Source organism: Phoenix dactylifera, chromosome 5 (genome assembly GCF_051530095.1).
Source record: "Phoenix dactylifera cultivar Ajwa chromosome 5, Ajwa_hap1_PhDact_Kaust_v1.1, whole genome shotgun sequence".
Lineage (NCBI taxonomy): Eukaryota > Viridiplantae > Streptophyta > Magnoliopsida > Arecales > Arecaceae > Phoenix > Phoenix dactylifera.
In genome coordinates, this window is record NC_143194.1 from 29229091 (window position 1) to 29245518 (window position 16428).

The window sequence follows — 16428 nt, forward strand, 5'->3', positions numbered from 1 at the left end:
GGTAAGCTATACTGATTCGAGCAGTACTAGATACACCGTACTATACTGATTTGATGCCGATATAAATGGAGTAACCCAAAAATCTCCGTATCGTACCGTACCAACACTATGCTAGTAATCGATGTGGGACTAAACACACGCCCGAACGGATCCTCACATACTCCTCCCATTTAAGTCCTGACATCCTTGTCAGGCTAAGGGTTCAAATCTATTCAAATCTAATCACCAACACCACGATTGGCCCGTGGTCAGCCCCAATGGATCCGTGCTGCAGTGTTTTCTAGTCCACATAGATTATCGGCCGGATCCGCTCTGATACCATTTGTAACAACCCAAGACCTCATCCAAAATGGCTAATTGGAAGGTATTATTTAGGTTCCTTAATCCTATATAAGTACCCAAGATCTACCCAGCGAATAACCGATATGGGACTAAACACACATCCGCACAGGTCCTCACAATACTGAGATGGCGAACTTTGTTTTTATATATAACATTAGTTGCTACATATTTTAGAGCTATAGAAGTCCAGCAACGCAGATAGCAGCTTATTTATAAACGTGATAAATGTGATGGCAAGTTGGCACCAAGCCCAAGTAACTTGGTTATACGCATGATGCACTTGCTATGTGAAAAGGTAATGCTATAATATCTCAATCAAAAAGCTTTCATCAAAGAAACCTTTAATGAACAATAGAAAGGTGCGGAAAAGAGGGTCGAGAGAGTTGGGGAGTGGGTGCCTTCCGGTGAGAAGAACTATTTCATGGAGAGCTAGGCTTCCATGAGAGGGACGTGGGGTGGCATAACCAAAAAATCTTCATATCGTACCATATTGATATTGTGCTAATATGGCACCATAATAAAATTCAGTATCAAGATGAAGAACCTTAATTGTATATATAATATTAGTATTTCAGAATTACATAAGTCCAACAACATAGGCAGCAGTTTATTTATAAATGTAATAAATGTGATGGCAAGTTGGCAACAACCCTAGGTAACTTAGTTATAAGCATGATGCGCTTGCTATGTGAAAAGGGCATGCTATGCTTTCTCAATCAAAAAGCTTTGATCAAAGAAACCTTTTGTGAACAATAGAAAGGTTTGGAAAAGAGGGTCGAGGGAGCTGGGGAGTGGGTGCCTTCCAGTGAGAGGAACTGTTTGAGGCCTAGGACGAGCGACGTGGAGAACTGTGCTACCGTGAGAGGGAGACGCGGGGTGGCATCACCTCCCTTTCAATCAAAAAAAAGAGAGGGACGTGGGTCACCTTTTAAGGAGTGCAACGGACTGGGGAACTGGGAAGGGAAATGTTACATCGTGTTTGCGCGTGAACGGCTTAGATTTTCATGGACGTCTTGTCCTTTAGACTTTTGAGTACCTACGTTTTCTTTTCCCTTTTTTTTTTTTTTTTGCTTTTAATCCCGTGCATCACAGGATTGGCAACTCTTAGGTGGAATTTTTTTTTAATTTATTCGTTCAGGATCATACATATATTCTAAATGAAATGTTGCTGTTGAAATGAAAGCTGAGAGACTTTGCTCGGAGATATGTTATGGCGGAGAGAGGAGTGACATGGGCATATGTGGCATATCATATTTGGCTAGACAGGAATGTGAGAATCTTTGAGGGCAGAGGGTTCTACCTGAGATCAGTGGTGGATAGAGCCTTAGCACATGCAGCCGAGTTGATGAGCGCTGCAGTTGTGAGCCTACCTGAAGGTGACAGGGACATCTGGAGTTTCTCTTTGACTCCTTCTGCGTCTAGGTACGCAATGATACCAATGGTATCCTGGGAGCCCCTACCCCTCGGTTTCTTCAAGGTGAATTGACGGTAGCATCTCGGAGGGCGGGAGCAGATGCGGCGTGAGTTTTGCAATCAGAGACCACGACTCTAGACTGATTACAGTAGAAGGACGGTGTATCTTTGATGAGTCTGTCCCAGTAGTGGAGCTGCGAGCAGCATGGAAGAACCTCGTTCAGACTAGAGTGCACCTGAATGCTCGGCGAGTCCTACTAAAGAGAGACTCGGTCATAGTGGTCGACTGGATTCGGAGCAGATATGTCAGGCCAGACCTGCACCCTCTTGTTTATGATATCTGCTATCTTGTGGAAGAGCTGAACTCGTTCCGAGTTGCCCACGTCTTTCGAAAGGCAAACAGTGCGGCAGACTAGATCACCTCTTTTGCAGCACACCATTCTGAAGGTGTCCTCTAAGAAGGATTGGAGCACGTGCCGGTGGCACAAGAGCGTGTTTTGTATTGTGATCACTTTAGGCGTACTCACGACTGATGTAGTGAGTCGTCGGTACACACACAAAAAAAGCCATTGTTTGACTTTGTACTATTCATCAATTACAACAATATCATTTAAAAAATTTAGATCTCTGCATTAATTTTAAAAATATTTATTCTTTGAACAGTGGAGCAATCAAATGTTCTGACTATTTCCCATAACAATAGACAATGAAGGCCATTGTAACAGTGCTTATTTTTTTTATATCTATTCTGCCAAAAAATCCAGCCGAAAGCTAAACTGCGCTTAAGCGGTTGCTTTCATTATAGGAGCGTATAACAATTTCTAAGAGCGGTTCTCCATAGTTGGATACAGATTACCAGAATAAATGAGCATGAACAAATAACTGATGAATGAGTTTTTGCGAGGCATTGAGAAGCTAGCATGTTTACTTAAAGACTTTGAAGCAAAATAAAGTTCTTAAGCCCCACTAGCTCAACTAGTTTAAGAGTACTTCCTTCTAGGTTGCCTTCACTTGTGCCACCCAACTTACAGTATCAGAGAAAACAAGGCTGTTCTACATGATATATATGTATATGTATATGTATCTCTGTGTGTGTGTGTGTGTGTGACCATCAAAGAACAAAACTCAGAAGAGCTGCTCTTTACAACCAATAAAAAATGACTGGTGATTACAATCAAAGAAGAAAAAGTAGTATTTTAGATGCTGAAACATTCATCTCTTTCACCGAACAGAAAATCTGACATATTAAATGCACAATCTACAAATCTTTTATACAAGCATCATTTTCGTAATGGTAAGTCACATAAGTCTGGCAGAACAGATTACAAGCTGCATAATGGGGAGAGCATGCTAAATTCCATCTACATACAGTTGTCAGACAACTATAAAACACCAAATAAGAAGCTTACATTTCATGCAGTCAGGACAGAAAGTGAATGAATACACATCACTTCAGTATCCATTACATACACATGGCTTGAAAGATCACCAGAAAATATGAAAGTTAAAAGCCTGAAGAATTATAGGAAATAATGTCAGAACCGCCTGCAAAAAGAAAAATAGAATCATCAACAAACGTTGCAGATAGTACCCAAAAACTATGCATTATGGACTCGTCGAGAGAACTATCAAATGATTGCTATCACACAAAACATAGTTAAAAATCATTGCACCGACGTTCAATATCAGCAACAAAAAGAAAAATCAGAGGTTGATGCACACTGCACAGATGTCCATTGAAGTACTTGCGCAGCCCCATATCCCAAGCGTTGAAAACATCACTATTCTGATATTTGGCGTTTTCAAGCATTAAAGACTTGATCCATGAAGCCAGATTCATGATGCACAAGGGTATAACTCATGTTACTATAAATGACTCGAATATCGTTTGTACTGCACAAATATAAATTTTACAGGAAATACAGATAGAGCACTAGGCATGAAAAGAAGGGTTACACAAAGCAAATTAACCTCCTTCTTGGATGGGTCAAGACCAAAGAAGAGAGTGAGTTTAATGAGTACCTGGAAGCAGATCCCATAAAAGAAAATAAATTTAAAAAAAAAACTCGTATGATCTTTATATCATGCTGTCTTATTAAATTCTTCTTATAGATTTTGAATTTGATACATATAAAGAACAAATGAGTACTGAAAACATGATATAACCTTGATGATGGGACAAGACCCAGTAAAAATGACAGTACTGACAAACACAAGACTCAATATATTGTTATTAGAATTACAAATCCATAGAGTTTACGCAATTGTTTACACTTAAACAAAGTGGGAGCAAGAATTACCAATTAAAATGACAAGTTCTGACAAATAGATAGACTCCATATATTGTTATCAAAATTACAAACCCATAGAGATTAAGCAATTTGCATTTAAATAAAGCAAGAGCAAGATTTTAATTGCTGCTTTGTGCTGGTCATGCTGAACTGGACCAGGATAGTGCCAGCAAGACACATGTATGTGCGCATTGGTACCCTGTGCATCACAGGTTATTGAATCATGCCAGTTCAGGATGGGTCAATACATCTCATTAATACTGGATTGGCATGCCCTGTGCCACCAGCACTTAAATCCTTGAGTGAGAGTACCAACGTCGGAAACCATTTTATGAATAAGAGCATCATCCAATGAATAGAACAAATCAACATACCAAAAACATTAGCCAATAAATCTTAAGTATCAAATTCAGATGTGAGATAGATACTTGCCGCAACTGTACATGCAACCAGCCCTGGCTTCTCTCTGTAGTCTAAAGCAACAAACAGTAGAATGAAAACGCCAACATACCATGGAATTGCAGCAAGAACAAAACCAGATAGGAACCTTACATAGAACAAGAACAACTTGTGTCAGCATATTCACTAGAAATTTGAGATTGACAACATATATACAATACGCTAGATGTCGGTATAAATGTCAAAATAAGCATGCACGCATGCACATATGCAGTATGAAGTAAATCACAATGCGATTATGTGGATGCTTGGTCTTTTTCTATAAGTGACATGCAACATCATTATCCAATTACTTATATGCTAAGGCAAAGTTTGAATATAGATGACATTAACAAGTGAAACCAAGACTTATCATAATGGTAGTTGTGATATGTCATAAGTTGTATTGAGATGAGTAGGTCATCCCATTAAAACAGCGTATTGCAACCACAGCAGGTCGAAATGGACTAGCTTTAAATTGAATACATAGAACAAATTGTATGATAGTAGTTGTTGCTTATAATATTGATATGAATTTGCGTACATGTACATGTAGACATTTTTGTTTATTTATATAGATTTACGACTAGACATAGAGGAAGGAGAAGAAAAAAATGCAATATAAGGCACGAGCATGCATCATCAACTAGCAACAAGTTTATAAATTCTTACTAAAACAATAAAAGAATGAAGATGGCAGGAGGGAAGAAGGGGAGGGGGGGAGGGAGGGAAGGGGGAGGGGGGAAGAGAGAGAGAGTTGTGATAGCAAGCAACTATTTTTATTATAAAAACATCTGCAATCTAAGTGTTGATAACAACAATTTTTTCATCAACAGAAGAAAAGGTCATGCTCAACTCTATCATGATTGCATTTGCTGTTGAAATTTAGATGACCTATGAAGCAAGATAAGATGAATATCTTCCATCATGAATGCCTGCTTTACCAGAAAATTAGTAAGAAGCCTAGTGTAAAAATTATCTCATCCAAGGTTTATTTTAGCACGGGTGAGCAATCAATTCAAAGTTTCAAACTTTTAAGCATTATAAATAATCCAACCACCGAGGAGAAAAAAAGAATGACATGTTACAAGCATATATTACAAAGCATGCTGCAAAATAGGGACTTCCATAATGAGGAAAAGGCATTCTTTTTGAAGATTGTTCATGTATATCCTGATATCAACTTCAAAATGAAAATATTTTACTTTGCTTATTTGATAAGCTCTCATATAAATACTGACGTTAGACAGGCATACTTACAGAAACACAACCCACCAGGCATGCTAATGGTCCAGGCCATTCATTGACCAAAAAGCCTTAGGACCTATCTCCGTCCAGTTCATTTGAAGACCTAAATTTTAGGTCCTAAATTATTAAAGAAGTGCATGGGCTACCCTTGATTAGCCCAAGCATGGCTTGGAGCCTAGATAATGAATAAATGATTATATGCATCTGTATATTTTATATATAAATGCATATATATATATGGTTTGTATATATACACACATAGATACCAAAATGTAAGTGGGTTAAAAGGATGAAATGGATCAAAACAAAAGATATCATGTCTTCTAATTGAAACCGTTCATCTAGTGATCACCTGAGGCATAGATAAAACACCCCCTATATTTCTTTTCTTGTAAACTTTGTGCATTTTAATTGATTGAAATCATAAAGACAGCAGATCATCAATTTTGATGCCGAAACAATTATGCCTTGGGAAAAAACATGAATATGTTAGTTATCCCTGGTACCATTCAAGTAATTCTATGATCCTTTATATGTAGAAACATGTCATACAAAGTACTGATAATCCATTGTAGGTGTGATAAGAAGCCCTATACATCACTATCAAAAGCAAGGAAAACAATGATTTAATACTCCACTTAAAGATCACAAGAACTTCGTACCATAAATACTAAATCATGGTTTAGTTTAGTTTCACAACCTAAAAATGTATAGCATCAAGGCCAAGATGAGAATAATGAATTCTGTTTTGATCTCAGAATAGATTCAAGCAATATTCAACTCATGGGTGACAAGACACAATAATTGCTATTAACCAGGCACTCTCCACATCCCAACAGCATTGTCAAAAGAGTTGTTGCACAATCATGTTGTTGCATTCAATGGAACCAGATAAATGCCTTTACCTTCAAAGTTGAGCATCCCTTTCCTTTCACCTTCCACAATAGGATTTCTTTTTCTACTACTTACACCAAGTCACTGTTGCCGATCAATTTGGCAGCAACTATGGCAAGTTTTAAATGCACAGCTTAAGTTGCATTTTATTTGCAAAAGCAATAACTTTCTGTCAACATTGTTAGTTATGGAGATCTTCTATTAGGATGTTTGAATTTAAATTCTATGGGAAACTCCTTTCTTGCCATTGTAACATTTTCCATTTATCACCAATGGTTTCCACAATTTATGTTTATCAGAGTTAATTTCCACCATCAGTTGAATATCAATTTCCATTGAAAATCCTCATGCACCTTGGCTTCATTTATATTGATTGGAAGAACCACTGGTAGGACAGTACCCAGCTTGTTTTAGAAACCTTGGACCATAAATGCTGATTTCCACAGCAGAAATAAGTCATATGCTGTGCAGGACACTGGACGTTATTTGCTAAACAGCGAATTAGGGGTTCCAAAGCTTGTGGGAAGTTATAAGGGCCACAAAAAGGAAGGAAACAAGCTGGAAACTATAAAAATGTGACAAGCTTCCCGTGGGTTCTCTCCATAATCAGCAAAATGTCTTGAGTTTCACACGATTTTTTGTGGGCTGACCACACAGTAAAAGTCAGATTCCTTGATAGATTGCTACAAAGGATTCCTTGACTGACTTGCACTCTCTAAAGTAAGAAAAGTACAAATTAAAACATGGAAAGGTCTTCCTAACCTCAAATAGGCACTTGTGGCAAACTACAAAACTGCACTGCAGATCTCTATTCAAGATAACACGATGGGTCTCAAGTACTTGTCTATTAATGGGGTAGCAAGCTAAACCTAAGGGCAGCAAGCTAACAACCCACGTCAGTGCCGCCTCCAAAGAAAGCCAGTCGGAAGCAGAAAACAGCCAGGCAGCTAGAGAGTTCCAAAGATCAAGACAAGAAAGAGAGAGTGAGATGCTATATTTGTGGTAGATTAGGGCATATTTCTCAAACATCTCCTCAGAAAAAGATGACATCAACAGAAAGAAATCCTGAGGATGTAGAATCCTTTCAGAGTCATGTTGTACAAAAGCAACAACCAAATCACATAAACTATTGTTTAGCATCTTTAAGATACAGATGCATGGTAAAGAAAGCTATGTGATATGGTATGCCGTACGGGCCAAACCCGACGATACAGAGCATGCCGTACCATTTTGGTTCGGTACCGGTATTCAATATGGATGGCGCATCGACACTTGGTACACCAAAAAAATTTCATATCATACCATACCGACACTATACTAGCGTGGCACCGGTATGGGGACCAGCATGGAGTCCGGTACCGAGACGGCGAAACTTGCTCTATGATATTATTATAGATAGGGGAACACAAAAAATTCATTTTTCACCAAGCTGGTTGAGAAGTTAGATCTGAAAATAGAGCAAGAATGAGCACTCATATCAAATCTTGCTTCCTTACAGTTCAATTGCTTTTCTTTGTTATTATTTATTGTTAGTAGAAAAGAAAGATCTAGATCAGCCTAAATAAATTATATGCAGCCTTTCCGTGTCATTTTGGTTTTAGAGTAAGAAATCCGGACTCCAATTGATCGGACATTCCAAAGCGCTTGTGAAGGGGCGCATCAAAAATTGTGTCAATTTCTATGACATCTCGTAACTGGATTATGGTAGCAGTGATTTGAGTACATATAGAGAAAGATAATGAGAAGGAGGGCAAGTGCGAGGCATGAGAAAGGGATTCAATAAAAGATGTGATTATTGTTGGTGCACCTAATGCTTTGGTACAGAGGCTCTATGAAGCGATTCTACAAGATCCAAGTCAAACACTCCAAATAAGCATATGGAGGCCGTAGGAAGCAAAACCTACTGATTGAATATGAGATAGAGATTGCAATGAGGATTCAGTGAAAAAGACACATCAGTTTGCCACGTATACGACTAACATACGGAACATAGCATCCGAATTGAATATGAATAACGTGAACGCTATACACATCAAAAAGGCATAGGTTTTAGTCATTAAATTATGTTATACACTTTTGTTTTCTATGACAAAACGTTACTTGTTTTCTTTTGTTATTAGCTTTGGAGGCATAACGGGGTTCATATAACTTCAAGGATGGAGCTTTTCCGTTTTCAATGGTTGTATCATATGGTGATGTCTAATGAATAGAATTTTACCTCAACACTAGTATCATATCAAGCATCCACACAGAGTTCGTCTAAGAAAAACAAGTTGGATTGTTGGATCTAAATCATTAGTACCTAGGAACGAGTACAGAACAAGCGTATGCAACTCCCTGAAGATCATTCTCACAAACGGTAATTGAATCAAGTGATGAACAAGAAGCATTACAGCGATCACTTGTGAGTCCAAAATTACAAAGAAAAAAAGAAGTTTGAAGAGAAGAGTTAGAGAATTCTAACTCACAATGCCCAGCCGATGCCAATGCCGCAGAAAGGCAGCGGCGGCTCCCTCATGGGGATGCCATCCACCAGCGCCTGATAGGGCTGCGTCTGATACCCAACTGAAACATATATTCCCAAGGAGACGAAACAAAAGGGACGCCAAAATTAGAACAGAATATTTGAATTCAAAGACAAAAAAATAGGAACGGGTCGTGCGAGATCCAAGGAAAGATGAGAAATTGGGGAGGGAGACGCCAACCTTGGATCGCGTGATAGGTGGCCGGCTGCTGCGGGTTCTGATAGTAGGTAAGAGGAGGAGGATATTGAGGTTGAGGAAGGAGAGGCGCGGACGATGACGGCGGCGGAGGTGGCGGGAAGGTGCCGTAGCGAGGAGGATGCTCGACGGAGATCTTTGTCGGATCGCCCTCCCCATCTTTTCCGCCCATCATTGCCATCTCTCTTTCGGAGGGAGGGAGGGAGGACGGTGTATTATTGGTGCGGGACTATTTTGGGCACTTCTAGATCAACGGCAGGAGAAAGACGGGACGCGATGGAGATGGACGCAGTTTCTCCATCGCATTTTACCTGCACGCTGTTAACGCCGGGGAAAGCAAAATCTGACGCTCGTCAAGAAATCCGCACCGCCCGCTGGTATACGGGAGGACGCGGTTTGCTTCTCCTGATACGCGTCAACGTGGCTCATGAGAGCCGCTGGTTCGCCGTACAGTTAGCTGGCCGGGTTCACATGAAGCGCGCTCGGATCCGGTTAAAAGGCATCATGGGTCATTTCTTCGCTGCCCTAAGGTAAGGCTGTTGGGTTGACCCATGATTCGATTCAACTCAACCTACTTAAATTCAATTCGACCTATTTTGAAGGACTTATAGTGCCGTTTCGAATTCTAAAATTGGGTCTGTTCCATTTTTCGGATTGGGTCTGGATTTACTGAATTCAGATCCAAACCGACCTGATCCATCGAAATTTTAGGCAATTTTGGATTTCCAAAAAGACCCGACCCTATCCAAACCAAACCTGAAAAACCATTTAGATCTGAAAAAGTCTGAAAATGTGTTGTTTTCTAAGTTATGCCTTATGATTGATGTGCATGTTCTGTATATGAGCAGTATTTTGTATCTTGAGTTTATAGCTCTAATTCAAAATATAAAATGATTTATGCAGTTTCATTACTTGGGTTTCAAGATTTATTAAAGAATAATAGACATTTGTGGCAATAAAATAACAATTGGGGCTCGAAAAGGCTTGAGTATGAAGATATGGGCCATTCCCTAGATAATCTGATTTGATGAGTATTGCATATTATTTTTTAGCCATTCAACTTTATCTCGTTTGCAGTTTTTTGTCCTTCAATATCCAAAAGAAAAGTCATTGAGGCTACTTTCTACTTTACAGACACAGTCATACTCTTTTAGATACATTTGGCCCGACACGAGCATAAATCAGACCTGAGCCGAATCCAAATTTTTTGGATTAGAACCGAGTTATATATAGACCCGACCCGAATGACCCGTTGGGTCAGAAATTTTAGCAATAGACTTTACCCGACCCAATCCAACCCAATCTTCTATTGGATTGGGTCTAAGTTCAACATTAAGACCTAAACAAAGAATCGAGTTAGGTTGGGGTTCACTCATGATCTAGTTCGACCCAACCTATTTGTACCCCTATACTAAAGTGTGGCCATTGATGACCTAAATAGGTTTAATATGATGATCTTACATTATGGACAATACATATCTAGAACTAATCTAATCTTTGATGATCTAACATCACTGTATTTGACACACTATATTTCAATAATTAAAGATTCTCAAATATCTATGAGTAATCTATTTGGTATTTTATGAGAATTCAAAGTTATTGACCATATAATGCCAAAACTATCTACGATATATTTAATAAAATTATATTTTATTAATCATATAAATTATAGAATTAAAATTTTATTTATACTTATCATATATTATTATTTTAGTACTAATATTTGGTTTGAATAGTAAAATAAGTCAAATAGAAGTAACCTATTAAATAATTTATAATATCGCTATAGACTACAACAATATATTTCTATTATATTTTAAAAATAAAATTAAATAATAATTTGATGATAATATGATTGAAAATATATTATAATAAAATTTATATTATAAATATTGTATATGTAATATTAATATAATATAATATATAAAATGTTGATATAATATATTAATGGTATTTAGTATACCAATTTTTTCTGCTCAATTAAGGATCATTTTTGTCTCCAAATTTGGATCTAAGATCAATATCCTATGGTGATTTTGGATACCCATCCTTAACGAAGGATTTTCTATCGCTTGGTTAGATAGTGACTTGAGAAGTGCAAGTAATTAGCAATCACCACCATATAGGATCACTATAGTGAAATAAAATATGGTGATCTTGTTACTGCCACCCAAATCATTCTTAATATGGAGCTCATCACCTCATACCAAACACTACTTAAGGGTATCATCAAGAGGTAGATTTTGTCAAAATACTAAAGTATCCGACAAGCACCCCAGATCAATGGATGCTTCTAGGCTTGAAGCTCGATTCTGACTGTGTTTCCGCTAAAATGCTCTAAGTAATGCTAGTAGTCTGATAATTATTTTTCTTTGAACTCGAACTTTTCCCGTTAGTCAAACTGCATCGTCCACTAAGAAGAGGTTTTGGATTCATACTATATTACCATGGGTACTAATTCCAAATATTTAAAACTGAATAATTATAACAATTATAATATGGACGACTTTTTTTTCTCAAAAATAATTTCTTTTTTAAAAATAATAAATAATTTTTGAAAAATATACAGAGATATCCTTTGGGCCAATTCTACTTAAATCCTAAAAGTTTAAAAAAATTTAATTAGCCACCGAAATTTCATCTTCGTCGCAATATGGCCTAACCATTTATATGGATTCTGGCATCGTTAACGGAACGAGAAAAAAAGATCAAAATATCCTTGATTTAGAGAGGATGGATCATGACATTCACGCGATCTGAAAGTGCTCTATTTTTTATAATTCATCCACTTACATAAATTTCACAGCACTCTGTCCTCGATCATTCATTCACATGCACAGATTTTAAGGCATTCCATCCTCTATCATCCATCCGCTTGTATAGAGCTCAAAGCACTCCATCTATTCACATTCATCGACCTGCACACCTCTCAAAGCATGTTGTCCATTATATGTTCACCTATGCAAATCTCAAAGCGCACCATCCTCCATCATGCATCCGCTTGCACCGACCTTAAAGCAAGCTATCCTCTGTCACACAGATATTAAAGTACTTCTCTATCATCCATTCATCTGCATAGATCTCAAAGCACTCCATTCTCTCTCATTCATCCACCTACATAGGTTTTAAAGCACTCTATCATATATCATTCATCCACTTGCACATATCTCAAAGTGCTCTATCCTTTATCATCTATGCGTTTACATAGATCTCAAAGTGCTCTATCCTTGTCAGTCATCCACCTACATAGATCTCAAAGCACTCCATCCTATATCATTCACTCATGTGCACAGATCTCAAAGTGTTCAATCCTTTATCATCCATACGTCTGCATAGATCTCAAAGTGCCCCATCTTTGTCAGCCATCCACCTATATAAATCTCAAAGCACTCATTTTGTCATCCATCTACTCGCACAGATCTCAAAGTGCTCTATCCTTTTTCATCTATATGCAAGATCTCAAAGTGCTCAATCTTTTGTCATTCGTCTGCCTGCACAAATCTCAAAGTGTTGCGCTCTATCTTTATCATCCATCCGCCTACATAGATCTCAAAGCACTCCATCTACCTACATAGATCTTAAAGCATTTCATCCTCTATCATCCATTTGCCTGCACAGATCTCAAAGTCCTCCACCTTTTGTCATTCATCCACCTACACAGATATCAAAGCACTTCCTTTTAATTCATGCTAAAACAAGAGTCTCTTGCTAAGTTAACGAGAAGGGTAGTTTCGAAATTTTATAAAAGTTAAGTCAACAAGTGACCCTCACGTGATAACATTTTGTTATGGAGATGGATTAGTGCGCCAATTGCAACAAATTTGAAGTTATGGTGGCTAAGGGGCACTTTTTAAACTTTTGTATATAATGGCCCAAACTTGAGTAAAGATTGCAATTTACTCAATTCCATCAGGTAGCCAACCTGATCCAACCCAAATAGGGTGGATATGGGTAATAGTAAAACCTGCCCCAAACTCGACCTGCATATATATATATATATATATATATATATATATATATATATTCACAAATCCCCTCCCTAAGATAAAAAATTTAATTTGTATTTAAAAAAAATTGATTTTTATAACTTTACCCAACCCGATCGGTCCAATTCACTCTATTTAACTCTACTTACCCCGCCTCGCCCCCAGACTCTATTTGCCCTAAGGCAAGTACATGGAATGGCCTACCTAACTCATAATTCGTTGCCATTCCTAACTTGAAGAGGTATTTTTCTAAAAAAAATTAAAGAATAGATCTACACTTGAAAGCATCTAAATTTTGCTCTTTTAGTGTTGAAAGCATCTACACTTCAAAATTATTTTTATAAAAAAATAAAATCAAGCTAATTTTGAAATACCAAGCATAATCATCATGTATAATTAATTTAACATTCTTTGAATTTTCAAGTCTAGGGTTTCTTGCATTCTTAACAATGATTAGAACTTCGACTCCTTACTTGTTATTTATTTAATCAGCAATGTGGAGCAACTCATAGAATTCCTTTTTTCGGTCTTTGTCTAGAGTAATTAAAATTACTTATAAATATTTGATTTACTTGCACATGGTACATTTAACTTCTTTAAGTACTACATGCTCTTCTTTTAATGAAGAGTTGAGTCCATTAATATGTTAAATAAGATTTGTATGTCTTAGATAATAAGTGCATATGACATTCAAGCATACTAGTCTTATCAAGTATATAAAATGTTCCCTAACTAAATTATTTAAAATGTATATAGTTGGTTTGCTCATGCATCTTGCTTGTATGGTAGGAACAATCATAATCCAATCAAATATTAATGATGATTAAGAAAATGTACGACTTAATGTTGTTCATGTCAATCGTATTCCAACAAATTTTCTTGAAAGAGATGTTCTGGTTATCTATTGTTTTATGGATTCGATTGTTCCATGGCACATATTATCTATTTAATATAACAAAATAAATCAAATCAAACATCAAGGTTTACCCTATTAATATTTCGCTTGATGAATTAAAGCGTGACGAATCAAGGTTTCAATTTAAAGTAAACCCTCAAATACCCAGTTAAGGAAGCCATCAAAACTCTCAAAGGGCTGTGATATTTCCAGGAAAAGTTTTCCCATTTCTAAATCCATAAGCTATAGATCGCCTATAGCATTTGAAAGTGTAGTAGAAGGCATAACACTCATTTTAGATAATTCATTTCTCCTCTGGTTTTGAACTAACTTGTCCATACTTCTTAATTCTTAATCAAATTAAGTATAGGACAAAACTTGCCATAACTACTAGAAAAATTAGTTTATCCATTTGATTTCAACTCATGTCAATTTAATATATTATGTTGATTTATATTTTTAAAATAAATATACAAAATTATTATTGTTATTGTTATTATTTTGATAGGGAGAAGCCTTGCTCAAATTACAAATGTTCAAAAGTAAACTATTTGGACATAGTCTACAATACTTCTACTAAGAAAACAATGGATACCAGCCTACTCAAAATTTGAGTTTCCCTATGTGCAAGCTATTCCGCTACTTGATCTCATTGTTTACCAACACTTGCTTACAAAATGCCCAAGTTTTCAATCAATATTGTCTACTTGACATTGCTTGGATCATAATACCCTCAATGTGTTGACAGCTAGATCACATATTGTGCAGTAACGACATGGCATTTTGCTTAATGCGAACACTATTAATTATTAAAAAGGACAACTCTAAATGCTGGGACTGATTTGTAATTTTTAATATCTTCTGGAAGTGTTTTGTTTAGGTTGTCATGGCAAATGCTTTGTCCCGGATTATTCTTCAGCTGACCCACTTAAATCGGACAATGGATTCATATCAAATTCAGTAAAAAAATATTAGGCTGAATAAGTTCTTAATTCATCGACTTAACCATATGAAACTTGGTTTACATTGGCTCATTAACTTTAAATAGTGCAAAATAAAAACTCTGAGCATAATGAATCATAAATTATGATTCATAATAGACATCAGAAAACACAAAAGGAATATAATCATGCCTGCATTGATCTTTTGGATCTAAGAGCACCTAAGTTCTGGAATCATGTCTTTGGAGCTATATAAAACGTTAGATAAAAGGAATCATGTATGATGTCCACTTCCCGTTCAGGAATGCCAATCAAGTATCTTTTAAAGAGGATGTAATGGAAAAAATATCTTAAGTTTTGAGTGAAGAAGAATATATTATGATGAAAAAGTTTGGGGTGCGTGGACTTAGCTGTGTGTGTTGGCACCCACTAGGAGTGGCATCAAATTATCCAATTGAGGGCATTCCCACCCTTTATTTCTTACAAATTTTTTTTTATAAATCATATGAAACAGTGGGCAGGGTTGGACCCAAGCTCGGGTTCAGTGTCCAGGATCAAAACCTCAAGCCCAAGAGCCCTACTGTTTTCTTCGTTTTTTCTCCTTTATCAAAACTTGGACCTGACCCGATCTAATCCGGTCTCAGCTCATTGAGAACCCTAACAAAGTAACAACACTCTCTTCTGCAAAGCAACCAATTACACCTTGGTAGTTTCTCTCTTATTATCCATATTGAAATCACCACTTATCCCAAAAGCTTAAGCTGGTAGAATGAGATAGATTTATTTATATATTTTATATTTTTGTACACTCTTTCTCATATATGGGCCGGATTTTTTTTTAATGAGTAAGTCCAACATGTAAAATTTTTAATAATGGACTTAAAGAGTGTGCAGACATGATTTGAAAGGATCTCTGCTATGATACCATATTGAAATCATCACTTATCTCAAAAGCTTAAGCTGATAGGATGAGATAGATTTATTTACATATTTTATATTTTCTTACAATCCGCGTGTGAGTTCTTTAGAACCGAAAGAGATTTGAGAAGCCTATCGACCATCGAGATTAGGCGTGAACATAAGATGCCACCTGAGGGAGAAAAAGGGATTCTTTTGCCCCATCACCGGCCCCGCTGGCCCCATGCAGCATATACTTATCAGAACGCTCCAGTTCACATGCTCTTATCAACAATGGTCCCTTCTCATGTAGACCTCAAGCATAAGCAAACACTGGGGACTTAGATGGTGGTAGAAGCA

General features: G+C 37.0%; 1 protein-coding gene across 1 annotated transcript; it reads right to left on the reverse strand.

The window, feature by feature from the left end:
• Window positions 1-2974: 2974 nt before the first annotated feature.
• LOC103703364 (uncharacterized) lies at window positions 2975-9667 on the reverse strand. The gene is made up of 4 exons (XM_008786201.6): window positions 9332-9667; window positions 9095-9191; window positions 4479-4593; window positions 2975-3300 (listed from the first exon to the last, which is right to left on the reverse strand). The coding sequence occupies exons 1-4, from the start codon at window positions 9525-9527 to the stop codon at window positions 3241-3243; spliced, it is 468 nt and encodes a 155-aa protein (XP_008784423.2). The 5' UTR covers window positions 9528-9667; the 3' UTR covers window positions 2975-3240.
• Window positions 9668-16428: the final 6761 nt, after the last annotated feature.

Bases quoted from the DNA above. Each gene is read 5' to 3' on its own strand.
- LOC103703364 (XM_008786201.6), bottom strand. From the start codon at position 9,527: ATGGCAATGATGGGCGGAAAAGATGGGGAGGGCGATCCGACAAAGATC. The intron at 9,192-9,331 runs GTTGGCGTCTCC...TATATGTTTCAG, and splicing joins CACCTATCACGCGATCCAAG to TTGGGTATCAGACGCAGCCC. The intron at 3,301-4,478 runs GCAAGTATCTAT...TTCTTTTTGCAG, and splicing joins TGGTTGCATGTACAGTTGCG to GCGGTTCTGACATTATTTCC.